This window comes from Festucalex cinctus, chromosome 20 (assembly GCF_051991245.1).
Source record: "Festucalex cinctus isolate MCC-2025b chromosome 20, RoL_Fcin_1.0, whole genome shotgun sequence".
Lineage (NCBI taxonomy): Eukaryota > Metazoa > Chordata > Actinopteri > Syngnathiformes > Syngnathidae > Festucalex > Festucalex cinctus.
In genome coordinates, this window is record NC_135430.1 from 11,007,834 (window position 1) to 11,035,763 (window position 27,930).

Here is a 27,930-nt window from a genome sequence, read left to right on the forward strand (position 1 = left end):
GATTAGAATTTTCAATTTACAGGTAAGAAATAAATATGTGAAATATTCAGCCTTCAAAATGGAAGAAAAAAATCTGATTGTTGCATTGTATATTACATTAAAAATATTAACTGTATACTCGTATATTAAATTGAATTTTTTAATACAAATATTTATATTAATATATATATTTATTTATATATATAACTCATACAAACATTTTTATATTCTATGTTTTTTTTTTTTTTTTAATACTTTACATTTTGTCTTGTGAAGCACACAAAAAATGCAGTAAATGTGTGTGTTTTTTTTAACGTATTCAAAAATTTGAAGTCATCTTTTAATGTCTGTGTTTGAAAAGCGCTAATTCTGGTGTGTGCATATGTGCGCCAACACGCACACACCTGCCTATCAGTCCTCACACACATGCATACTCTGCCCATTGTGTGCACTAGACAGCAGATGGCAGCCCATTATCAAGCTGACGGAGCAGTCATCTGGCAGGCATCCCGTTCCCCCACCCCCCACTCGCCACCAATCGGCCTTCCCTCCATCTCAACACACTTGTTTTTGGCGGGAGAGTCCAAGTGATGATTTGGTATGCGTACATGCATGCATGTGCGGCCCCCCTGAATCAATATAGGTCACACCGCTGTGTGTTGACATCATGTGTCCTCCTCCATTCCCTTGGGGACCACTCCTATTTTTTCCCCCCCCCGAGCTTTTGTGTGTTTCAATAGCAAATTAAAAAAAAAAACAGACAAAAAAAGAGGATTTGCTGCCCCTATATTGAGAAAAAGCATCATATAAACACATCAATGAGGAGCTCCTTATATGGGCGCGAGGTGCTTCGTTCAGTCCCCCTCAAAGGCCCCGTTGGTGGCTCCCTGACATTCGCTCTTCCGGCGGCACCTGGACAGGATCCTGTGGAGCAGGCCCGGGGAGCGCTGCATCTGAGGGGTGCCGTGGGGGCTGCGTTGGGCCGGCGGGGGCAGGTGCCTGCGCGGGGGGGGCGGGGCCTCAACGAAGTCTGCTTCCCCTCCTGAGCGGCTCGCCTTTCGCAGAGCCTGCAGAACTGGACCGCTGGCCCACAAAGAGGAAAAAAGTTTTTATTTGAATTTGCTCAAAATAAATACATTTAAAAAACGTGAGTATGTCCAACAGAGGACTTTTGAACATTTTGATAAGATGTCCTCATATTATGATTTTTACAAGAATAATGTTGCATTTTATTTTATTTTATTTTAAAAATCCTTCATTCTACTGACAGAATATATCCAAGAAATAAATTGCAAAGTGACAAAATTAAAGTTCTCATGCAAATGAAAAGCATAATATTAAAAGAAAAAATAAATCACAAGTTCATTAGAATATTATGTATTATTTTACCGAGGGGGAAAATATACTATAACAGAGAAGGGGGGATTTTTTTTTTTTTTTTTTTTACAAGAATAAATTAATATTATTTCTCAATATATTTTTTAATATATGGTGATTAAAAAAAATGTCAAAATTGTTTCCCCTTTTAAAAAAAATGTAACATGAGTGAATGAAAATAAATTTACCACAGTAAACCAATTTAAGAAAAAGAAAATTTTACAAAAATAAAATTTAAAAAAATCCAATAAATAATTTGTAATATGATGAATACATATTAATTTTTTATAATAAAGTAGATTTTTTTCAAAGCAATAGGCATTATTACGTGAAAAAATATGGGGGGGGAAATGTATGTAATAAAGTACTGTAGTATTTCTTTCAGCAAATTGTATAATACAAGAAAAAAATCAGTGTTACAATAATAGTCATATTTAATTTCAAGGAAAAAGTAAAAATATTCTGAACAAAATCTCATGTTTACTATAATACATTCAAATTTTATAAGAAATAGAATATTGTTTTAAAATTACAAATGTCTTGTTTTTTTCAAGAAACTAATCAGAATATATGACACTAAATCTTAATATTTATATTTTAAAAACTATGTCAAACTAATAAATAGCATTAATGTTACTGCAGCTCACTGAGCACTTGTGACCGCCTTCTTGATGTTTGCATTCTACTGCCCCCTTGTGGCCACGGCAGAAACACCAAACACAATGGCCATTGAATTAAAGCGTTTTCGTGTCAACTGATGAAGGGCAAAAAGGGCCACCTGCTTGTGGTGGGTGGTTGGGGGCGGGTGTGGGGATGGCAACAGCTGTTGGGATACCGTGTCCTACCTGGTACTATTGCGCCGTACGCATCCCCTGTCGCCATCCGAGGACGAGGCGGTTCGCTGGGACGCGCTCCTCCTCCTCATACGAGCCTTGGGTGCCAAGTTTTCCTGAAAATTAACAACAACATAAATGAATTTTAATTTCATAATATTATGATTGTTTTATTTTCAAAGTAATTATCATAATTATATTTAATTTTCCTTTAAATGGCACTGATTTTCAAAAAGTCTGCTAGCTTTCATGCTATCACACAATGGCAACGGTGATAGATGAGCTCCCGAAACTAGCATTGATGTTTTAACTTGTTAATGACAATCTGCAACCTGTCCGAGTTCCAGGACGCAAGAGGCGGGGAAGTATCCTTGCTGGCCGTCCTGGAGGCGCCCGTACCAGCGACCCGAACAGTCCTGGGACAGGACCACGATGACGTCACCGGCGTCAAGCTCCAGCTCGTCGGGCCAGAGGGGGCTGTAGCTGTGCACCACCACCATCTTGTGGGCACAAGGAGAATTACAAAATGGAGGACAGTCGTACAGGCAGGTGATTCAATCAGTCTACCTGCGGACTTACCATTATGTAAAATTAGGCAGTTGCCCTGGGTCTCAAGTTACTAGGGGGCCCCATAAAATTCCTCATACACTAATGGTCAATACAATTTTTACTTAATCAAGCACATTAATTATATTTTTGGTTAAAATCCTTTCGCTAAAATGCAAGCACAATGCTTCTCGTATTATATGTAATGACCCCCAACCTCCCTCAGCTTCGACTACATTGGATCGACCCATTTTAATGCGCATGTGCAGAAAATATCTAGGAAGTCGGCTCAAAACTTAAAGTGAACGGCGCGAAAAGGGACGACAACGAGAGAAGAAAGTCAAATAAAACCAAAATGAAAAGAAGCTATCTAAGGGGAGCCGAAAAGAGGAAGACTAAGGAGGAAAATGAGAAGTTTGTTTCCAAGTTGCAAAAAAAAAAAAAAAACCCGACTACATTCTTCACAACAACGCCGACGACACCTGTTGGGAACTAGTGAGTATCAAAATCAAATCTATCCATTCCAGCTGGTGATATTTCCCATGTATTGATCAGTATTTCTTTATCTCATTGAACTTGGGATGTGTTTTTAGTCCTTTAATGTATAAACTTCCGTATTTGAAACATTAGAAAAGATTACGTTTTTGCTTAAAAAGTCACCTTGCACAGGAATACTTTCACTTTAAGCATTAAATCATCATTTTGGGTATATACTACTACTACTACTAATACTAATACTACTACTACTACTAATAATAATAATACATTTTATTTGTATAACGCTTTTCAGAAGACTCAGCGACACTTTTCAAAAAATGAAACTATATAGTTTTCACTGAGAAGGAAGGTCTTGAAATATGCAACATACCAGCAACATAATGTACAGTAGAGAGTGCAGTATTTATTTACTTATTTGTCTTCTCATTCCAAATTTCTTAAATCTGCCCCTGCCTCATTGGATATTTAATACAAATTTATCTAATGTAATTTTTAAAATACAATTAAATTTAGGGATTCGGTTTCAAATTAATGTTTTCAACAAGGGTCATAATTTATGATAGTGGGTTTTGAGCGAAATAGATGCATCTGTCAGAGTGTATGACCTAAGGTTTCAAGTACTATATTTCACTTGTGATCAGATGATGATGATGATCTTCAGGCCGCTAAGAGTGATCGTGCTTACCGAGCAGGGGTCAGAAACGGTGAATGAATTGGATTACGTGTCAACGAGATTAAGGCGTGCGAACACCTAAATCCGGGGCCTCTTAACGGCTCCTAAATATCCTGCCTACGTGCAGTCGGTTCACTAATGTCCAACATCATCAAAGAGAAAAGTCAAAATTCAACATTTCAAGTCAAAAGGAATCGTGTCTGTTGTGTGCGCCTTGGCCACCGGAGGGCAGTATAATACATAGATAGCTGAAGATGGTTAGCTGCATTACTAGTCATTTTTCACAAAGGATACATATTACATGACAATAGTAATATAATATATATAATATTATATAGCGTGTGAGTGTGGATGGTTGTTCGTCTCTGTGTGCCCTGCGATTGGTTGGCAACCAGTCCAGGGTGTCCCCCGCCTACTGCCCAGAGCCAGCTGAGATAGGCGCCAGCAGCCCCCGCGACCCTTGTGAGGAATAAGCGGTCAAGAAAATGGATGGATGGATATAATATTATATAGTTATATAATATGCAAATACGATTCAATATATAGCTACAGCAACATTGATAGTTTCATTAGCTCTTCTCAAGCGCATTGTATTGCATGTTGGCATTAAACTAGCTAATACGCATGTTTAACTTAACACCACCGAGCGCTCATAACTTAAATTTTTGTTCTCAAGTTGAAAAACCGGCCACAAAAATCGTATTTGGATGAAAAAAATAAAAGAAAGAAACCTCACCTTGTCATCGTTGTTTCTGTATGGATGTCGGCCTGTTGGGTGGAATGTGACGTTTGTTAGAAGTGAAGGATTTAAATACACTTTTAATAAAAATAACAAGATTAAAGGGATACTTTACTTATTTCGCCATTTTTGGCAGTCAAACATAAACATTTTTCCTATAATAAATTTGATATTTTCATTATTTTTCATGTACAAAGGGATATATGCCACGGAAGAGGCGGGACTGTTTTTTGCACAACAGTTTGTTTCCGGTTCGGTTTGTCACGTGTGGGCTGCGTCAAAAATACTTGTGCTTCCAACTTTGTGCCCCTCGGTTGCGCGTTCGCAACCCGGACCGGAAATAAACCGATGTGCAAAATCACATCCCGCCTCTTCTGTGGCATACACCCGATAAGTACCTTTAAAAACACATTTTGCAATTTGCTGTCGCCTGAAAATGACATCACAAGGACTCAGGTAACCAATCACAGCTCAGCTTGTGAATGTCACATGGCCAAACCTAGAAAACAGATGAGCTGTGATTGCTTACCTGAGTCCTTGTGATTTGTCATTTTCAGTCGACAGCAAGTTGCAAAATGTGTTTTTAAAAAGTACTAATTGTACGTGAAAAATAATGAATGTATCAAATTAATTATAGACAAAATATTAACTTTATATTGCTACAATGGGCTAAATAAGTGAAGTATCCCTTTAAGATTCAAGCATCATTGTTTCCTTCCATATTTGCCATCCATCCTTCTTTCCTTTTGGCCTTTATTCATCTGTCCTTCCTTCCATACATGGCTGCATCCTTCCTTCAATTTGTTTCCTAACTTCCACCGTTCTCTCCAACCTTCCTTTCCAATACTGTCCTTCCTTTCAAGCTTCCTCCTTCCATTCCCGTTTCCTTTAATATACCCTTCCTTCCTTTGTCATTACTTGGTTCTTCCACCCTTAATTTCATACATCCTCCTTTCTTTCCTTCAGAGCTTCCTTCATCCAGCCTTCCTTGTATATGTTGTTGAATCCTTGTCTCCTTTCTTTTGCACCTCCTTGCATCCTTCCATACATCCTTGTTTCCTTCCATGCTTCTATACTACCCTTGTTTTTCTTGATTCGTTACTTTCGAACAAGCTTCTTTCATCCATCCGTCTTTTTGAATCACTTGTTTTGTATCTATCATTCCTCACTTCTTTCCTTCCTTCCATTCTATCTTGTTTCCTTCCTTCCTTCCACATCCCCATCATACATCCTTCTAGTTTTTCTTCCTCACTTTCCTTCCTTCCATCCTTTTCATACATTCCTAACCTTTCCTTCCCATGCTCCCTTTATCTCTCCTTGTTACCTTCCCTCCTACTTAATTACTTTTTAATGCTTTGTTTCCTTTTTTCCATGCCCTCCTTCCTTACTTCCATACCATATTTCCTCCCTCCCTTAAATAATATAAAGACTGCATACCCTTCCTTCTTTCGTCTGACCCAGTATATCAGAGCACATGCAAAACAAACTCAGTGGCGGTCAATCTAAGGTGCCCGCGCGGGGCCATCGTTACTGACCTTGCGGCGCGAGCACTGTGGTGAACACCTCCAGGTGCTCATGATGGCTGTGCATGTAGATGCGCTGCATCTCCCCAGAGGCGGCTGGCGTCAAACTGGCGCCGTGCAAAGGGAAAGTTTTCACGGCGCGAATAAAAATAAACGCCGCCCCGCTAATCCACTGATAGAGGCGGTCCGCTGGCAGCAGGTTCATGTGGCTAACCGCAAACAATGCACACATTTCTAACCATATCCGGTTAGATGTTGTTAATCACTGTTGGGTAAAACTAAAATAATGTAAAATTGCACACTCTTAAGCGAGGGTATGGCAGCTGTTTGCAGAGCAGGCTATATATCATTTTTAAACTGTCATGCCAGTGTAATTTTGTATTTTATTTTTTTAAAGTTATGAGGTATTTTTTTGTTTACTTTCCCTGCTAAGTGCTAATTGGTGTTTATTGAGGGTCTTTGTCCCAAATTCAGTGATCCCCAAGCCCCTAAACTAAACTAAGGCCCAAAGGTTTACGTAAGGAAAAGTCGCCGTTAAGCAGCTTAGAAAAGCGATCTGATTGATGAGGAGCAGTTCTTAGAACATGGCGCACCACCTTCAAGAATGAAAAGGATTTACTGGGAGTAATTTAACAATGAACAAGTAAGGCTGCAAAAATTCAAATTGTTTTTCCCCCTAAAATAAATTACAGTAGTTTTTGGGAATAAACTTGACGTTACAAATATTTTCTGGTTTAAACTTTCCTGAAGTACAAGAATTACAGGAAAGACAAAGAATAAATAAACTAGACATTTATCCAAGTTAATATTTCCATTTCCAAAATTACTGAATTTACCCTGGGGGTGGGAAAAAAAAATATCTACAACATATACTCTACATTTACTCGAGGGTTTTGTGTTTGTATTGAAAACCTTACTGAAACATGAGAAATGACAAACTGTACATTTTCATACTTTAAAGTTTACTAATATGGGTTATTTGAGGTGGGGGAATTTAACTATGATCAAATTTAGTTCCCAAAATTAGTTACTGTACCATAACAATTTATTTAAGTAGGGTAATGAGAAATTACAGTAATTTGATGGAATAAACTGGACATTTGTTCAATGTAATTGTTCCAAAATTTAGCATAGACGATTTTTTTCTTTACAGTAAATTTTTAATAGTTGCAAAAATTCCAGTAGAAATTTACATTCAAATGAAAAATTACAGGAATTAAGCATAAACTTCACATTTGTCCAACTTAGTTGCTATGTCATTCCTCACATTTATTAAAAATGTAGGTAGGTTGGCAAAAAAAAAAAAACCTAGCTGAAAACTCTCCCGTAATATTCGAAATGACTGTAATTAAATCATGTGAACAAATCAGACATTTCTCCAAGCAAAATTCCTCACTTCAAATACAATAATTTCTACAATTTATTAAAGTAGGGTTGTAAAAATTCTACTTGAAATTGAGGATTTTTGGAAAAACATTTATTTTTCACATTGACTAACATAACAGTGATAGTAACCATTCTAGGCTTCTTTTTTTTTTTTGCTGATAATTTATGAGTCCCTGCAGTTTTTCAGTCATCGCTTCCCAGGTTTGGACTTCTTTCCTCCTGAAGGTCTTCCTCGTTGCGGTTTTCCCCCTGCCGGTTTCCCCTGAGCCCCCTTCTTTCCTTTCCCCTTGCCGGCCGCCGCGTGATCCCTGCGTCCCTTCTTCCCGGCGTGCTTGCCCCGCTTGCTGTTCCGGGCCGCCGCCGCCTCTCGGTCCTCCTCCCTCATCTGCTTGTTGACCGCCTTGGTGACGTTCAGCGTGGGCCTCTTGCTTTCCATCAACTTGAGGAGCTCCAGCTGCTTCTCCTTCTCTGCGGTGAAGTCGCCCACCACCGGCTGGAACTTGCGCTTCTTGCCTAGTAGGGTTGAAAGACATTGCTAGCTTAATGCTAACTCACGGTCTGAATAAAAACCTTCTTGTTCCTCATTGTTTGTTTGTTCTTTAGTATAGCAGCTAGCATGAAAAAAACTCACCAGTGCCCCTGGCCGGTTTCTCCTTAGGGAGCCCCTCCTGGAACTTCCCCACGGAGGCGGTGGAGATCCGCGCCACGCTGGCCGCTCGGACCAGCTCGTTTTTGGACTGCTGGGCGGCGGGTGTCAGGCCCACGCCGGGGACCTTGACCATCTGCACCCGAGCGATGTTCCGCAGCCGGTTGAGCTCGTTCTTGGCCACCCGCTCCTTTTTGGCGGCGACCCGCTTGGCGAACTGGTCCTCGTCGGGGTTGGCGGTCTCCGGGACCTCGATGAGCCACTCCTTGGTGTCGTCCTTGGCCCGCTTGTATCCCCAGCGCCTCCGCCATTCTTTGGCTGTTTCGTCCCACACCAGGTTGGTCTTCTTCTTCTTCTGGATGCCCTTCAGCTTGGCGAACTTCTCCCACTTTGGATGGAAGGTTATAAAGTTGATGAAAAAAATGAGGAAAAATACTATTGATAAAATTGTGCAACAAAACAGTTAGCTAGCCATCTTGCTAGCTTTCTTTCCAGCCACTTGAGCTGTTCAGCAAATGTAATGAAACGTCCAATAATAATAACAGCAAATAATAATAAGAGGAAACCCAACTTAAAAACTAGCCAAAACTAAATGTATTTAAAAAAAAAAGACAAAACTCTCACCTTGGTCTCGGGCCGGGGCTTGGGCGGCGGCTTCTCTCGCGGTAAGGCGGTCGTCGGCTCGGGCAGCTTGGCAACCACGGCCTCCTGGAGCCTCTCGGTGGGGAGCTTCCACAGCTCGTTGATGAGAAGCTGCGTGTTGTCGCGGGCCAGCGAGCGGAGAAAGTCGGTCTTGTTCTCCCCGGCCAAGTCGCGAGCCTCCACGCGGTTCTTGTCGCAGGCCAGCAGGTTGCCCAAGTCAAAGTCCAGTTCGAGCTCCTTGTCCACGGTGATGCTGCGGAGCTTCTCCGCTTCGTCGCGCTCCGCCTGGGCGAGGAGCTCGTCGACGTTACAAGAGGCTGTAGCCATGTTGGACGTGGACGAGAACGGCCTCGTTGCACGTGCGGGTATGAAAACACTGCTACTTCCGGGATGTATCACTTCCGGGGTAAGGTTGAGTGTGTATAATTGTTGGTGTTGCACACAAGAGGGAGACATTTCCCTGTTTTATTCGTGTACGTTTTTTAAAACAGTGCAGTAGTCAACGCAATCAAAAACAGTATTATGCATAAAAACATAGTTTAGGTTGTAAAAACAAAACTATTTACACAATAATATTGTGTTCAATAAAAAAACAACCCAAAAAAACAATAATTAGCTTAAATAAAAGCTGTTAAGTTGTTTTCAATAAAAATAATAATAAATAATAATCATGCGGCACAGATTGGATTTTATCAGTTTAATATTTTAAACAATCAAAATTCAAGCAGTTCAATGAATCATATTTCATCAAACTTATATATTACATAACAAAATGTAATAAATTACTTCATTAGCTCCAATACATTTTACTATTACTGTATTATTATTATTTTTAAATACATTTTTTGATGATTTTAGTGTTTTGTTGTGTTTTATCATAATGAATGGCTTTTGCCAGTGATGCCCCAGCTCCCTCTAGTGGTACGCTAAAGAATCACTGCCCTGAGGGCAGTTCATTTATTTTGTATTCATCCATACTTTGCATTTAATGTTTTAATTTAATGTTGCCTGTTTTTTTAAACATTTATTTATGTCCAATTTTTTTTAGAGGCCGTACTTTGTGTAAAAAGTTTGACAACCACTGTTTTTTCCTATTAAGGATATTGACATTATTTTTTAATGCAAAAAAAAAAATTACGATGATTATGAATGCTTTGTCCCTTTTGTTTTCTCAGAGCGCTTGTGTGACTCATGAAAGTAGCTTTGATCAATTTTGTGTTAGGATTAATGTCAGCGTTCCCACTGAGATTAAATCCACTGATGTATATGTGTATAAAAATACACGTGCCATCAGTTGAGGGCTGTTATTTTGGTTCTGTTCTGCACTAATTTGAAGGAGGACGAGGGTGTCTGATAACAGAACGTTGATGTTATTATTTGAGGGGCGGCGGTAATTACATTGGTAGGCCGTAGCGCGTCGCCTGAATGCTAACGCACTTGACAGGCGCTCAGATAAGGTCACCAGCGAGTGGACGGCGGATAATTGGTGGCCCCAATTCCCTCGTGGGATTTAAAAAGACCCCTTATGTCTCCGGTGACAAGAACATATGACGTCTGCAAGGCAGAAACCAAGGAAAGTAACATTTTAAAATCATAATGAAGGAAAATTAGCATAAAATGTTAGCTATATGCATTTTTATGTAATGTTTTCTCTTGCGTCGTTATCATGTGACAAATCAGAAATATCCTCACTCGTCATCTTGTTGAGGAGGAACAAACAAAAGCCAAAGAAAAAGCAAAAGACAGTCTGACTAAATAGGTAGCAGCTAGCAGCGAACATTAGCAGTTTACATCTTCTCTTGCTGACCATCTTGTTGAGACTGGCCCTTCATTTTTGGAACTATAAATTCCAAAGTAAAAGCAAAACACAGTTGCTGGCTAGATATACAATAGGCTACAGCTAGCTACTAGGGATGTAACGAATCTAACGGTATCCAAACATCACGATACGATATTATCACGATATGAACGTCACGATACAATAAGTATCACGATATTGTGGGTGGGTTGGCGATATTTAAAAAAGATCCTAATATTGTCAAAAAAAAAAAAAAAGAGCTCATACGAAAACAAAACACACAATATTGTGCTTTTGTACATAACAGCAACGATAAACCACCTACAATCTCTAATAACAATATTGAGGAACTTGCTTGCTAATGCAAGCACACATTGATCGCTTCACAAGCAAATTAGGTTCCCCTTCATCTGACAATTAGCATAGATTTTAAACATAGGCCAAAACATCTCCAATGAAAATTCAATTCCACTAATAAACTAGCCAATAGAGGGTGCTAGAACTGAATATTGTGAACATGACGGCAGTTTTAATATCACAATACCATGATATTGCCTTTATCGGCACATCCCTACTAGCCACTGGCTAGCAGCTAACGTTAGCAGTATGAAATAAAGCTAGCAGCTAATGTAGCAGTTTACATCTCTCACTTCTTACCTCATATTCGGTCCGTCTCTTCTTGGAAAGGAAATGTACAAAACAAAAACAAACAAAAAAAGCAAAACACAAGCTTCTGGTGCTAGCCAGTTGATGGCTAGTTATAACTAGCAACTCTTTACCTTCTTATTTTTGGAATAAATGTCTCCAAAGGAAAAAAATGAAACATGGTTAGTGGCTAGATATATAGATGAGAGTGGCCCTTCTTTGGAAAAAGGGTAAAAAACAAAACAAAACAAAAATAAAAATACAAAGAAAAAGCAAAACACTGTAACCATGCTGTAATGAGAGCGATATTGAGTGGCTATCAGCTAACATTAGCAGTCTTCACTTACTATTTAGCTTGTTGGGACCACCCCTTCTTTATTTGACGCTCGCTGAGCATCCGCAATGTTGTTATTATTAAAATGGCCCCCCGAAGGACTTTAGATAAATTCAAAATGGCTGCTTTCCCCATTCCCTTTTCTGCTGCATGCCTTCTATATTTTCCCCCTCATTTTGCTGACTTTTGGATGCAGGGATGAAGGCAGCAAACAGGATTACTTTTCTTTTATAGAAGAACACAGGGCACACGTCACTTTTGCACTTTTTCCACCATGACGTATTGAAGCTCTTCTTCAAATGGAAATCCTCACACGGGTTTTTCTCTCCAAAGTGTCTTTGATCGTCTCCAGCGAGCTTTTAGTAAGAATCAAAGCCTTTTGAGAGCAATGATACACCTTCACTCGGCCTTTTACGAAGTTGAGAGGGCTTTTTTACCTGCAGTAGCGCTCCAAATGTGTCAGCTTGCCAAGGTTTTTCCTTGAACAGGCCAACACCACATGATTTTCAATTGTTTTTTTTTTTTTAAAATCTGGAAAAACTCTCCTGGCGTAGCTATTATTTTGTTGATCTGAAACTATCTGAAAAACCAAAAAAACATGATAAAGTTGTGTGCTATATTGCATATTGAGCTATTAAAAGATTAAAAGAAAATGTTGACGTTATGTTCTGGGGTTGGATCCCAAAAACGCAGACATAAATAAGATTTTAACTCTTTAATCACATAACATTGAGATGCGTAGAACAAACTTGAGTAGACGAGAAACAACAAGAACGTATCCAGAATCACGAGACGCTAAGCTAACTTGGGCTGTGGAAGGGCACAGAGGAACAGAAGTAATAATCCGACAAAAACACACTTCTCAGGCCAGCTTATATAGAGAGGGAATTGATCAGATTGGCTGTGGCTAGAAATCTGGGTAGCAGGACTGACATGGAATTATCTGATTGGCTGTTGACCAGATAAAGAGATTAAAGACTCCTGACATCACATAGCGTTTTACCAGTTGAAACCAGATGCTGGTTACACCAGTTCAAACCAGACACTTGACCTTACGGTCATGACCCAAACATAACCCTGTCATTGTAACATGAGGCACAGTTTGAACATTTAATTGAGTAGTACTTTCACACACCAATAGAGGGAGTCTGCATCGCGCTAACTGTAGTCATACGACACTTTGAGAAGCTTTAAATGATTCCCTGACTGCACAATGAACATCAGTATGTTCCATCGCACACTTTCTACTTGCATGATGCCTGTGGCAGGGAGGGAGCGAGGGAGGATTGCGTTTGTCCAAGTCACCTCTAAACTGCTCATGCACAACAAATAATATTCAGCTAGCTGCTCTGGCTTAGGCACTTTTCGTGATTACATTGGCCGCTTCCTGCCGGCTTGAGTTTGGCATGTCAACTCGGGTCGGAGGATCCTTTATCGATCTGCTAGAAATGCAATTTTTTGGCAGAATGTGGCCATGTAAAGACCCAATACGGATGCGGAAGACGTAAGCGGACGAAGCGGGAGCGAGGCTATTTAGCGACAGATAATAAGAGCAAATATTGACAAGGCCTGTCCTCTGTGTTTATGTTGGCGCCGAGGTGAACACTGCGTACACACACGTTGGCAAATATCCATTCAGGCCTCAGGCGGAGCCTGAGAAATCCCCTTTGAAGCCTTCCCATTAATGAGCGCGGGGGCCTCCCTACGTGAGGGGCATCCAGGGTCTTTATTGATCCCTCCTTAATTAGCCCTCCGAGTGCACATCAGCGCATAATTACACAGATACTGTGTCCAAATGAATGCGGACAGACACCAATTCCTCCCAGGAGACGACTTGTTCGACACAGGAAGGAAGAATGAAGAATTGGGTCAATTAGTCCATATTTTATTTAGTTTAATTATAAACATAGTAGATTGTTCTCAACACTATTTATAGGAAACATGACGGACTGAGAGTAAAATGTTACATTTTACCATTAAAATACTACATTATGTTGGCATAATTTTCACTTTTTTAATTAATATAGTACTTTATTATTATTATTATTATTATTAATAATAATAATATCTATTTATAGTTCACTTTTTACCTATTTATTTTTATCAAAGTATTTTTAAAATGTACTGTATATGTATTTTTATCCAGTTTAAAAAAATATTTTTTTAGATGTAATTTTACTTTAATTATAGATCATGTTGTACTTAATTTTAATTATTAGTTTATTCCATATTTTACTTATTTTGTTTATTGTTAATTTTAGTTATTATTTTTATTTTTATTTTTTTATTTTTTTTCCATTTGCTACTGAAACTTTTTCAGGGCACCTTGTAAGAATCTCAGCTTTCCACTAATTACAGATGACAAAAACAGCATCTTAAGTGGACTGCATGTGTTTATTTACATTTTAAAGCATTCTTATATACATCTTTGTTATTAAAGTGTTAAACTCATTCAATCCCAAAACTTGTAAAACCGTTTTCTTAAAACGTGTTTCTACATTTATGTTTTGTGTTGTTTTGTTAATGCAAGAACATACAGAAGGCTTTGATGCAGCTTCTGACACGAAGAGGTGGCTTTAAGCAATGGTCGTGATTTTTAAAAAATGGCCAGCAGGTGGCAGCAGAGTGTAAGCGATCAGCCAGGACAATTTAGCAACAAGCTGTTTTTGTTAGTGTTTTCACCAGGAATGTGAATATTGGTGAAACTTAGCTATATTCTAATGCTAATTGCTGCAAAACTGAAACACACATATATATATATATATATATATATTAGGGGTGTTAAAAAAATCGATTCTGCGATATATCGCGATACTACATCGCGCGATTCTCGAATCGATTCAATAATCGGCAGAATCGCTTTTTTTTTTTTTTTTTTTTTAGGATTCACACCTTGAGCATGGAAGAATGTTATTTGAACGGCACATTAAGCCTTAATATTTTTATTTTAATGCTGTTCAAATGTGAAACAGATTGCAAACTGTTTGTGTACAGTGGCTCACGGTTATAAGCCTCAAGTTTTAGATAAATATATTCATACAAATCTTACAGTGTACATGTACAAATTTACTGATAGTATTCTCTAAATTTGAATGGAAAAAAATCGCAACAATCGACTTATAAATTCGTATCGGGATTAATCGGTATCGAATCGTGACCATTCGTATCGGGATTAATCGGTATCGAATCGAATCGTGACCTGTGAATCGTGATACGAATCGAATCGTCAGGTACTAGGCAATTCACACCCCTAATATATATATATATATATATATATATATATATATATTCTCCTGATGAATGAAGAGACTCTAATCTTTCTTTTGGTAGGTTCCATGTTTTTATAGCAATAGAACACAATATTCTGTGGGCCTTGCAAAATCAGTCAAAATCCAGTAAAACAGCTGGAGGGTGAAGTGAGTTGCTTCAGTGAAAATGTCTGGAAGTGAATGAGTTAATATAAACAGCAGTTAACTTATTTTTTTTACCATTAACTAGTAAGAATGGTAAAATTGTGCATTGCTTGTCATCCGGCCCCCCCCCCTCCATCGGCCGCCTGATCAATGGTCCAATTAAATGGCACTCACGTACCCTTTAGCCCGATGTGACGCAACCTCGGCAAACTAAACGCCACTTTCACCTAAGCGTCCTCGCCGTGGCCGTTTGACAGTCGCTGAGCGCCCCGTATGATCTCCCGGAGGGATGATCCCGAGCTATAAATAATATGGATCGTATACGTCTATGCCGAGGCCCTAGAGCGTCGATATAATGGCTTTGATATGGAGATTAAAACCCTCCCCGCTCACCCACCTCACCCTTGGAGTTTGAGTGAAACAACTCCTCAGACGAGTTTCACCAGTGACGTCTCAGGTGGAGAATAGACAAACACCTCAAGGCCTCTCAAGTCAAAGTCACTCAACTGCTTGACTTTTATTGTATTGAACTCTGACTTGCAGATAACAAGCGGCTTTGTTGGAAATTGTGTGAAAAGTCTAGTGGAAGATCTCCAGAATTGACAGAGGAATAACTCTACAGTAGAAACTACAAAAATGGCGGACTCACTCCACAAACATTAAAAGAATGTTTTTGACATTTTTGAACCCATTTAACATGTCAAGTTCTTTTTCTTCTTAAATAATTCAAAACTGAAGCGTCAAACATGCCAATTAGCATTCAAAAGCTAAACTTTGCAGTGCATTAGACACTACTTCATCTTAACAAGAGTCAAGTATGGACATTAACGTGCTCCTGTGACCTTCATACAACAAAGCGTGAATACATGCGGGCGCTGCCTTCTTATATGTGACGTCTGTGCACAAAGAGCCCACATGCGGCATCTTTGTGACATGAAAAGAGCCCCACATCAATGGACCGTCATGCGGAATTTGGGATCTCAGCATGGAAAGCACATTTGCAGCACCTTCCAGCCTTCAAAGCAGGATTTGTGTCCGTTCAACAAGTAGTGAGGGAGTCCCTAGGAGGCGGAAATGACACAGCTTGCTCACGTAAGATGTGTTTCCCCCAAAATTTACTTGTGCTTGAATCAGTTTATAGACAAGAAAAATAATGAAAGGTAACCTCAAACTGGCAAATTAATTCAATCAAGACAAGAAGCAAACTTACCTGACGTGACCTACACTTCTCTTCTTGGTGTAAACAGAGCTATAATAAGCAAATCAAGTGTTCCATAAAGAGTAGCCATTAATCCCTGATCGTAAAACATCACTTCACGTCAACTTGTGAAAGTCAAAATGAAACAAACTCATGGCAGCATGCCCAGAAAAGTGAAACTACAGCCCACGATGTCCACTGTGTGGAAGACTTCAGTAAAGAAGAAGAAGAAGGGAAAAAAAAACCTCTTATGAGGCCCAAGTTCAGTTAAATGGTGGACTCAGACAAAAATATGGAAGACTCATTCTACAAAACAAGGCAGAATAACTCCACATACATGATTGAGTTAATCACCAAAACATGAAGAAGACACTCCACAAACATAGCAGAGAATTAATCCACTGGGCTGTCAGAAACACGCCACAAAAATGACAGAATCATTCCACAAAGATGGTGAAATCGTTCTGTAAACATGACAGGAATCTATTTGCAAAAATGGCAGAATCAGTCTTTAAGATTGGCAGAATTACTTGACAAATATGGTGGAATCACTACACAAATTTGGCGGAATGACTTTTCAAACATGGCAGAATGACTCTACAAACATGGTGGAATGACTCTACAAAAATGGTGAACTGACTCCACAAACATGGCGGAATCACTCTACAAACATGGCAGAATAACTCCACTCTAAAATCATAAAGTTGGACCATTTTTCAAACGTGATCCCCTTGTTTTCCATTCCAAACAACTCAAGACGCTCTCCTTACTTCTTGGCTTAAACTTTTTTTTTTTTTTTCGCAGCCATAGCTCACACTGACACTCGTGGAATGATGCAGAGTGACAGACGCCAGGACGGACAGATAACAGACGCATCTTTTCAAAGTGTGTGAACCACCGCCGGTTATTTACCACTTGGGTTCACTGCTGCCCATCAAAGACAACCACCCCGAGGCTCTGAGTTACATCACAAGATCTCATATATATGTATATATCAAGCACGCATTGTTGAGGGCGCAAAGATGAGAACTGATGATGATTTCAAGGCTCAAATCCTTGATCTAATTAATGTTTACATAAATGTCTTGTCAAGGATTTGTAAGGGGGCTTGCGGGGTGGGAAGCCCATCCGATCTCACACACGGTTCAGTGAGCCGAGCAATTAAATAACAAGAATAGTAATTAGTAAGTGATCAAGTCCCGGAGCGTGTCAGATAATCACTGTCAAGGAAATTCTCCCAGGTGGAGAATAATGTGCATGTGGATCAACTGTTTTACCTGTTTACCATCACGAGGCATGAGACAGCTGCAACAGTCCTGATTTTGATAATCTTGTATACAATTTTACCTGTTTAAACCCAGCAAAAATAATCATATTTTTGGGATATTTTAATGTGGTGAAGATTAGGAAGATGGTGTTGTCGTGTGAAGGTTCTGAGAAAGATAAGATTTGGACCAAAGAGGCAAGCACTGCTTCTAAGCAGATTAAACAACACATTATGTAATACGTGAATACATGTTTAAAGGGATACTTTACTTATTTAGTCATTTTTGGCAGTCAAACATTAATATTTTGCCTATAATAAAGTTGATATTTTCATAATTTTTCACGCACAATGAGTACCTTTAAAAACACATTTTGCAACTTGCTGTCGACTGAAAATGACATCACAATGGCTCAGGTAACCAATCACAGCTCAGCCTGTGAATGTCACATGTGATGTCATTTTCAGTCGACAGCAAGTTGCAAAATGTGTTTTTAAAGGTACTCGTACGTGAAAAATTATGAAAGTATCAAATTAATTACAGACAAAACCTTTTTGCTAAATAAGTGAAGTATCCCTTTAAAATGAACTACAGAGCCATAAACTAATACACCATGTCCCAATTATTAGACATATTTTCCAGTAAAAATAATAGATACATTTTCAGTAATATATTTGATATTAATATATTCATTTTACTTGGATGATGATGATGATGATTATTATTCACGATGATAATGATAATACTAATAATATTATATTATATGGATTTCATTTGAGGATGCAAGAATTGCCTCCCAGAGTTGCTGTTTTGAAGATGCTACACTGGGTTGAGATCAGTTTTGAAGTGAAGTTTTTTTTTTTTCCCCTTTTGCAATAATCTATGATCTATATTTCCATCCATTCCATTTTCTTGACCGCTTATGCCTCACAAGGGTCGCGCGGGGTGCTGGAGCCTATCTCAGCTGGCTCTGGGCAGTAGGCGGGGGGGGGACACCCTGGACCAGTTGCCAGCCAATCGCAGGGCTGATCTATATATATTATACATTTATTTTAATTTTAGTATACAGTGGTTAAATGCTCATTATACTTGTGGTACAGTTTGAAATATTCAAATGCGAAGTGTATTTGCTTTACATTATTACTTAATACGTCACCTTGTCATATTCTTTTTCTTATTAAGGGAGGTGGAAAAAAAACAAACAAGAGAAGCTGGTTGCACATTGTTGCATCTCATCATCTTCTCATGTTCTTCGATGTTGCCTGAGTGTTGCTGTCTGCTGCGTCCTTTCACATTTGGCCTCGTCTCATCAAGACAAAAATGGAAAAAAAAAGAAAGGCAAAGAGGTGGGTTATACTTTGTTCTAATGAGCCTATTCTTCTGCTCGGTTCACAAACAAGAAGTTTTTCCCTCATTAGGACATATCACATTTGCTTTCTGGAAAGCATCTTCACTGACCTCATCCCTTACTTTGCTTAAAAAAAACATTTTCAAAAGACAATCCCTTCTTATGAAAAAAAAAAAAAAAAAGGTCACTGCAAATAACAAGAGCGACCCCCAACGTATCTCCCACCCACCGATTTATCACGCAAGCCGGCTTGTCCTCACGCTGAACCGTAACTCGGAGTGACTGCTGGCGTCTAAAAAAGGTTACATGCTCGGCCAACATTTGGGGATGCGGAAAGCCGCGCCGCCCGCAGTCTTCTGACAGTTGTCGCTCATTAGCTTGACAATAAGCTCTTCGTACACTTTTTTTTTTTCGGTCCGTTTTGTGTCCCCCCCCCCCCCACACACACACACACACACACACACACTCCTCGCTAAGATGTCCGCCGCCGAGGCGAAACGCTACCACGACATTTCAGCAAGCCCGCCTTGCTGACAGTGACACGAAATGAGTGGGAGTGGAAAACAATATTTTTTAAGGTCAGTGAAACTCAAAGGGAAAAAGGCACATCGGAAATAAGAAGGAATTCTCTGCTTGATTTGTGACTTGTCACTTCAATTATAGAAACATTATTTTATAGATGAAAATGCATTCGCAGGCTGTCAATGCATGCCAGACCAACAGGTGGTGCTGTCACATTTTGTAGCAATGACATTTCCGCTAATCACACTCCAGAAGAAATTAATTTCTGGAAAAGGCACAATAACAAGTCAAAATTCATGTTAAAAGTATTTTTAACTTGCCTAAAGCAAATGTTTTATACGTTTTTTTTGTTTTGTTTTTTTTTTGCTTTGCTTAAAGCATTTATCGTACTGGCTTCGGAATTTTTTGACTCAGTCTTGATGTCGCAATTTCTTCTCCATTAGCGGCCATCATTCTTCCGAGTGACACTCTCTTCCTGTATGGCGTTGCTTAATGACAGCAAATCAAGCTCCGAGGCGGAACGTCAAGCTTTTATCCGAATAGCCTCCTCCGTTTTTTTCAAACGCAGACAATAAGACTAATGCCCCCGACAGCCGACCCGCAAGCACGCTCGGCGCCATATCTCCCATTTAACATCATAAAAGCAAAGTGCGTGATGTGCCAGAAAAGCAGGTGCGGGCGATATGTCAAAAATGAATCCATCATGCGGGCGATGTACCTTAAATTTATTCCAGAAATTTCACTGTAGTGATGATATGTAATAATTTCACATTGGAAACCAGACAAAGTGCAATTTCTGGAGAAATTGTGTGGGAATGCTGAATGCTAATAGTGGAATGCTAAGATTTGAATGCATATGAAATGCTTATGAAGTAAATTGAGATTATAACTGGACAATTAATGCACTTTAACAACTGTGCCACCGAGCAGTATCAGACACGATAAGTTATATGTATAAAAGTGGGCGTGAAAAGTGATACTTACAAAAAGTCAAATGTCTGTCCCATTGAAAATGAATGGGCAAAAGTTGATATTAAACATTAAATTGTGCAAATACTGTAAGTAATGTGGAATCAGACGATTTATATACCCCTGGAGGCGTGAATTTTTGAAGTGAGTTGAAATTTGAACAGTGTAAATTGGAAGTATTATTTGGGAGTTGTTATGCGGCAAAAAAGTGTGGAGAATAAAAATCACAATAAAATATGTGGGAATGCTTCAGTAATGCGTGCGGCCGGCTTTGATAAATAATTACAAGTATATTAACTCAGTCACTCCCAGCCATTTTCAGTGAAGCAACCCTCTTTGCTGTTTCACTGGATTTTGACTGATATTGCAAGGCCCAGAGAATATTGTGTTATATTGCTATAAAAACATGGAATCCGCCAAAAGAAAGATTAGTCTCTTCATTCAACATGAAAAAAAATATATTTGTATCTGTGCAGCAATTAGCATTAAAATATAGCTAAGGTTAATCAATATCCAAATTCCTGGTGAAAACGCTGGCAAAAAGAGCTTTTTGCAACATGGGCCTGGCTGATCTCTTATACTCTGCTGCCACCTGCTAGCCGTTTTTTGTAATAACTACCATTGCTTTAAGCCACCTCTTCATGTTAGAAGCTGCATCGAAGCCTTCTGTATGCTGTTGCATAAAAAAACAAAAAAACAAAACATATACATATGTTTTTGGGAGTGGAGGACAAAGTATTAAAATGTTTTTGGGATAGAATAAGTTAAGTAACTATTCCCATTAATTATTATCATAACAAAAATTAGCATTTTTTTTCATCAAATCCTGAGTCTCAGCAAATTTCTGAATGTCATTTAAGTGGTAAACCGTGCACCAACAATTAATTTTAGTGAAAAATTGCAGTTTGTGTTCTGTCCTCACGGGCCAGATTGAACCCCCAAGGGGCCGGCCCAGGCCCGTGGGCTGTATGTTTGACACCCTTCTTATAGAAGCTCACACACAAGCTTGCAGATGCGTTCTTCTTCTATCACAGCCTGTTGAATATTTTAAAAAGTCCTTAAAGGAACTTCACAAAGAATTATTGATCAGTTTCATTTTCTAACATTCCGACACTTCGAATACTTGAAAAGCGCACATTTTACAGAAAAGTGCTAGTAGGGTTCATGCTGCATAATTAACAAGCTTGTTGGATCCACAATGACGTTCCCAGACATTCTATACTGTACAGGCCATGTTTTAAGTGACTAATCCTCCAAATGACCACATTTTAACATCCTGTTGTACTCATATAAAATGACTCAGGCAAAAAAAAAAAAAAAGTTTTGCAATCCAGCATTTCCCATCTTCTGTGGTGTCATCACAAAGTCTTTTCAGCTGTATTTTTTTACAAACGATGCAGATTTTGTTGTCTTATTCCTGCATTGGATGGTGTACCTAATCAAGTGTTACCTTCGTTAACTTTAGATTAATTGTGTCTACATGCAAAAAATGCGTTTCCTCTAAGTAAAAAAAATTAAAAATGTGGTGTTCCTCAGGGTTTTATCCGTTGTCCCTTTTTTTATTTGACTTTCTTTTAATTAACATGACTGCTCATTCTCCCCAAAACCAAAACAAAACAGATGGATGTACTTTTTCAAATACATCATTTTTAATTTTATTTTTTTATTCATTTTTTCAATATTTTTATTTAGAATTTTCAAGCTGTCCAAGAACCAAAAAAAGAAAAACGAAAAAAGAACAAAAAGTATAAAAAATATAATAATAATAATAATAATAATAATAATATATATTTTTTATTTTATTTTTTATTTTTATAAAATTAAAAGGTATTTTATTTTATTTTATTTTTTTATTTTCGTTTTGCCCACATTTAAATATCATTCTATGTCCTTAAAAACTGACTCCTGCCAAAGTTATTTTGGTTAATGAAAACTAACAAAATACTGTAACTAAAATTCAAAAAATAAAATCTAAATGAAAATCGTTTTTAAAAACACGAACACTAACTGAAACCACATTTTACTTTTACAAAACTAACTAAAACTATAATTCTAGCGAAAATATCCCTTTGTTTTTGTCTTTGGTAATTAATTTAGGGGTTGATTTAAAATGTGATTTTAAGTGTATTTATTTCATTTTTAATCGGAATAAGGACGTTTGAGAATGTGTCACACAGAAGTGATGTCATCTACCTGCAGCCAATAGAAAAACAACTTAAGCTGACGTCGCTTCTAGGCGACAATTTTGCGTGTTTGACTTTGGACACATTTTCGCATTCACATTTTTAAAAAAAATAACTAAAACTAAACATTTTTGAGATAACTAAAACTAATAAAAACAGAGCTTTCCTGAAAACTAATTAAAACTAACTACATTTAAAACTGCTGACTGCTGCTGATCTTTTTGTCACATTTTATTTCAAATGAGCAACTTAGTCTATTGCTGAACGTTACAAACAAAGCTGCTGTTTTCCTTTTGTTTCGTGTTGTATTAAACCGAAATGTCACTTCTGTTTTCTCGGCTATGCTCAACGCGAAAGGTCAAAACTCTCGCTTGGTGGGCGAGATGCTTTATAGACCATAGAGAGCTGTCGTGAAGTGAAAAAGACACCTAAGCAGGTGGCGATAAGCACCCGAGCAACAAGTTCTCCGAAGGCCACCGTGAGCCCGCTGATTAAAACGAGGACGCTCAAATTTATTTCGGGACGCGACGTGGCCTTTCTCGCCACTGGAAAGTCACGCCATCAATCAGTCGCCATAGAGAAAAGTGTCTCACAACACCTGGTCAACATCCCAATTCCCCTCATCGCATTTAGCTAACCGTGGCTCCAATTAAGGAAACGCCGCTTAAGCCGAATAATCTCTTCCGCCGACAACGGGAGAGTGATTTGCAAACGGGGACGACGCGCGTCGACCGCGAGGTGTTTGCTATTTGTGTCAGCCAACATGTGTTCACGGTGATGGCAGCTGACGCCTCGCCGGCCCGAGGCCCGCATCATCGCGAGACACTACAGCGGGAAGCGTTTAAGCGAACGCCAAATTCCGACACGTGTCTGCGGTGATTGACGTACATCGTAGGAAGCTGGATGTCCCTCGAAAACTGATGGAAGATAACGAGAAGTAAACTAGACAGGAGACTAAATATGACAACAATCGCTTGAGTTATGGGGTAGTCTGCTCTTTCAATATAGAGAAAAACACTTAATGCTGGCTAAATTTAGAAAAAAAAAATAGCATCCATAGTGTCCTAGAATGGCAAGGATGAAGCAAACATTCAAGCTCAGACCTATAGCAACATCAATAGATCTGCAGAAATTGTTGGCAAGTACCGGAAGTGCCGTACATGTGACAGCAATCTCCTGTTTTCATCATAGGTCTGGCCAAGCCCTACACAAATCTTCAAAAACATGGTGAAGAGAGGATACTGTCTCAGGAGGCTGCAAATCAACACTCAAACAGTTGTGGAGGTTTCTGGCAAGTATTGTCTATGTCCTTCGTGCAACAACAATCTTCCCTGTTTTTTATATGCTTGGGCTGTGATGTCAAATAAAAAAAGAAAAAAGGTCAGGGAGGCTGCAAAGAAGCCAACAGTGACTTTAAAGGGGTTTAAGTGACTTCTGGCAAGTAATGTCTGTGTCCTAAACGTGACACCAATCTCCTGTGTTAGTCACTGTCCAGGTAGTTTAAAAAAAAAAGAAAAAAAAAAGTGAAAACTGGTCAGGGAGGCTGAGAAAAGGCCTATGGTGACAATGACGTGATTGCAGCAATTTCTGGTAGGTACTGGCTGTGTGACTGTGACACCAATCGTCTGTTTTCTTCATATATCTGGTTTGCGACAAAAAGATAAAAAAAAGAAGAAAAAAAAGAACACTGGTTCACAGGGAGGCCTCCAACTGAATTGAAAGGGCTGTAGCGATTTCTGGCAAGTACTGGCTGTGCTTCTGTTTTCGTCATGTGATTGTGCTGCCATGACAAGAGAAAAAAAAATTGGTCAAAAAAGTAAAGCAACATTCAAGAAGCTGTGTGGATTACTAACATGTGAAAACAATCTTCATTAGGTAATGAAAACACAAGGAAAAAACTGTGCATGGGTTGGGAAGCCAATTAAAGAAGCTGCAGTGATTTCTGGCAAGTAAGGCTGTGTCCTGCATGTGACAACAATTTCCTTCATGTCTTTCTTAAAAAGATAAACGGCAACATCTGGTAAAGTTTTGCTAAAACCCAATACATCCTCATCCCCAGTATTCACATCACAAGTCATTTGCCATTTCCACCACCAATCTACCCCGATTGGCCGATTGACCCCCCGCCATGTAATACAAGACTTGAACCTAATATCCCTCCGCAGCCAGCTGGAATGGAAACGCAGCAGCAGTGACAAATACGCAGTGTGCAAAAAAAAAAAAAAAACCTGTCACCATTAATGGGAGAACAGAAAGTTAAGTGATTCCTCCAATTGCCCCCCTTTAATTGCTTTGCACTTTAAATGTGAAAACAGCTTTTTTCCGCCCCCCCCTTTTTTTTATCATCGTCACGCTGTTTGGGATTCTAATGGCTCGTCTCAGCCGGGATGAAGCGTTCCATCTTGAGAGTGTGATTTGGCGCGGGGCCCTCGCTGGGAGGCGAGTGGCCGGAGACGCTGGTGACGCGCGTATATACGTGCGGCAATGAATCAACGTCGCATCTCCCCCACCGTCCCGTCCTGACTTGGATGCAGATGCCGATTCATTCATTAAGTGCAACACGGAGAGGGTCGAGTATTAGGGACGTCACTGTGACGGCCGGAACATTAGGTACACCTAGGCAGGGGTTATCACACTTTCAGTTGTTTTGTGGCCAAGAAACAACAAGAAAAAATGTGTCATGTTTGTTTTATGAGGAAAATAACATTCTATAATATTGTACGTTATATAAACACGCATAAAATGAATGATTTTTTTTATTGAATTAAAACATTCTCTTGTGCTGCATCTCTTGGTGTACCCACTTTGGCCACTGGGGGCAGCATAAATCAGGCAGACGAATGTATCGTTTCGACTCCATCTGTAACGAACATCCACGTGTAATGACGGCCACTATAAATGCAAATAATAATAATAAAGTTATTGTTACATTTTCTTGCTTAAATGGTTGTAACACTGGGTCATAGCTGCTATCCAGCATTAGCAATAGCCCGTTGTCGGTGTAAGATGTGATCGGGCTGCAAGATTGTATCGGGGTCGCCTGCAGATGACGTCACGCGACAGGATCGTCTGGAAATTGTCCGTTTACAAGTGTTTAAAATAACAAAATTCATGGATTAAAATAGTAAAACGTAAATAAACCTAAAAATATAAACGTATGATACTTTAAGAGTAAAAAAATAAATACAAATTGAAGCGCCTTCACGCTTGCCGGTGACGTCAGAATAGCAGCGCTAACGAAGTTTGGTTTCTTTTTTTACCTGTTCACAAATCAATCACAAGAACAAAAAGTAGTCTTAATGGTAATAGAAACACATTAACAATCTAACAATATTTGTCACATCTGAGACAATTATTTTGTGTATTTATCATTTAGTCAATCTATTTTATTATTTATTCAATACATTCTGCTTTTATATTCTTAGGTTTATTTACATTCTTACAATTTCAGTCCGTACATTTTTTTTTCATTTAAATTACATCTTTAATATTTTCTTTCCAATATTTGACGTCAACTGGATAATTTCCCGCCAATCCTATAGATCTTGCAGCCCGATCACATCTTACACCGACACCGTCAACCAAGTTTCTCAACTTTTGTTAGCATTAGCATTAAGCTAGCAGATTTAATTTAAAGCCCAAGCTATTGTTTTAAATACATAACACATTCTTCAGTTTGTTTTATATTTAGTTTGAAAGTAAACTTCAACTGGAAGTGCCAATGTTTTTTGAAGACTTCTTAGCTTCTCTAGTTAGCTAACGAACGCCTAATTTTGAAAGAGTGACTAAAAATACAATAGCTAATTTTTGTACGTGTTTTGTGTGAAAATGCCAGCAGGTGTGGTATCTATATACGCACACATACACACACTCATATGAGTCATCCCGTCTAAACTAAAGCACTTTGTCAGGGATGGTGAGTGGGAAGGAGGGAGGGCGGGGTGATGGGGTGGTCGTCCATTCACGTTGCAGCCACTGCGAGAACCGCGCAGAATCAATGCGCCTCGACTCGTATAACGAGGCGCGCACTATATATACAAGTCCACTCATCACATCTTTCCCATTTAAAAGTAACCAGCACTAACACCACATAACTGCACTCGTGGGGGGAGGAAAAAAAAAAAAGGACGGCGGGCATCGCGCCAAGCACCCGACAACCAACAACCACCACCGCATTGGATCTCCTGTACACATAGTGAAGGTATGACCAAAAATTTGCGTCGTTTGAAATGGCACGAGATGAAAAAAAACAAACAAACTGAAAACTAGTTTCTAAAAAATAATAATAAAAATAACATGTAAAAAAGCGATGCGTAAATAGTGCGTCATTGCGCGTGACGCAACAACCAAAACGACTTTCTTCCCCTTTTCCCCACTTGCAGATTTTTTGCTCACGTCCTGACATGAAGCTCAATTTTCTTGCTACCATCGTGATTCTGCTCGTTGCCTTCCTCCCGCGTCGCGAATGTCGGGCCATTGAGAGCCCCGGTGGAGCCCTGCGACTCCCGGCCGCGCAAAACCCCAACCCCCAGCAGGTGGAGCAGCAACAACAGCAACACAGGTCGCCCTCGGGTCCCATCCTGGAGCGCCTCGGGGAGGAGTACTTCATCCGGCTGGGCAACGGCGACTCAAACTCTTTCCCCCCTTCGTCCATGTACCCACTGGGAGCCGGTGGGCTCTTGAACCGGGCCCTGCAGCTGCAGCTGACCCGGAGGCTTTTGCAAGGCAAATTGGGCAACGTTCGAGGCGGCTTCAAGAATGACGACGAGGGGGACTCGGTGGAGCGGGGCCGCCGGTCCGAGGACCCGCCCATCTCCCTGGACCTCACCTTCCACCTACTGAGGGAGATGATGGAGATGTCCAAGGCGGAGCAGCTGGCTCAGCAAGCCCAGAACAACAGAAGAATGATGGAGCTTTTCGGGAAGTGAAGACCAAAGACCCTTAAATCTACCCTTAAAAAACTATATTTATTTATTGACATATTTATTTATTTATTTTGCTGCTTTTATCACTATGATTTACAGCTCAAAGTGGATGTTAAAAATATGAAAAAAACAACTTTGTATCCCAGAAAAAAAGTTGCTTTTTTTTCCTGTACATATGACTTTTTTTTTGTTTGTTAATAAACTGATGTGCAAACAGTCATGTGTAGGAGAACATCGTATATATAACCATAGCCTATATTTTCTAATAAACAACTACTCAAAGCACGATTTTTTTTTTACATTTTTCCTTTCTCACGAAAAAAAATCACATTAAAAAAAATATTCTCAGATATGGTAAGTTGTTGATAAATAAATAGCACAAAATCGGCGTGGTAAGGTGGTCAAATCACTCCAAATACTTTTGAGGCAATTCCAATACACTCTTCAATTAACGCTGCAAAAACTTTCCTGTATAAATGCAAAATCTG

At 39.2% G+C, this 27,930-nt stretch overlaps 3 protein-coding genes and 1 long non-coding RNA gene across 4 annotated transcripts; 2 read left to right on the top strand and 2 right to left on the bottom strand.

The window, feature by feature from the left end:
• Window positions 1-151: 151 nt before the first annotated feature.
• On the bottom strand, window positions 152-6,304 carry LOC144009612 (uncharacterized). Its single transcript, XM_077509437.1, has 5 exons — window positions 6,181-6,304; window positions 4,643-4,674; window positions 2,522-2,689; window positions 2,202-2,305; window positions 152-1,062 (listed from the first exon to the last, which is right to left on the bottom strand). The coding sequence occupies exons 1-5, from the start codon at window positions 6,248-6,250 to the stop codon at window positions 834-836; spliced, it is 603 nt and encodes a 200-aa protein (XP_077365563.1). The 5' UTR covers window positions 6,251-6,304; the 3' UTR covers window positions 152-833.
• On the top strand, window positions 3,018-24,352 carry LOC144009613 (uncharacterized). Its single transcript, XR_013280981.1, has 3 exons — window positions 3,018-3,230; window positions 18,678-18,841; window positions 23,709-24,352. It is a non-coding gene; the product is annotated as an uncharacterized LOC144009613 (long non-coding RNA).
• Window positions 7,624-9,240, bottom strand: rrs1 (ribosome biogenesis regulator 1 homolog). The gene is made up of 3 exons (XM_077509436.1): window positions 8,825-9,240; window positions 8,186-8,588; window positions 7,624-8,067 (listed from the first exon to the last, which is right to left on the bottom strand). The coding sequence occupies exons 1-3, from the start codon at window positions 9,167-9,169 to the stop codon at window positions 7,742-7,744; spliced, it is 1,074 nt and encodes a 357-aa protein (XP_077365562.1). The 5' UTR covers window positions 9,170-9,240; the 3' UTR covers window positions 7,624-7,741.
• Window positions 24,353-26,568: 2,216 nt separating the features above from the next.
• On the top strand, window positions 26,569-27,912 carry crhb (corticotropin releasing hormone b). Its single transcript, XM_077509006.1, has 2 exons — window positions 26,569-26,718; window positions 26,900-27,912. Exon 2 carries the CDS (start codon window positions 26,921-26,923, stop codon window positions 27,443-27,445), a length of 525 nt encoding a protein of 174 aa, XP_077365132.1. The 5' UTR covers window positions 26,569-26,718; window positions 26,900-26,920; the 3' UTR covers window positions 27,446-27,912.
• Window positions 27,913-27,930: the final 18 nt, after the last annotated feature.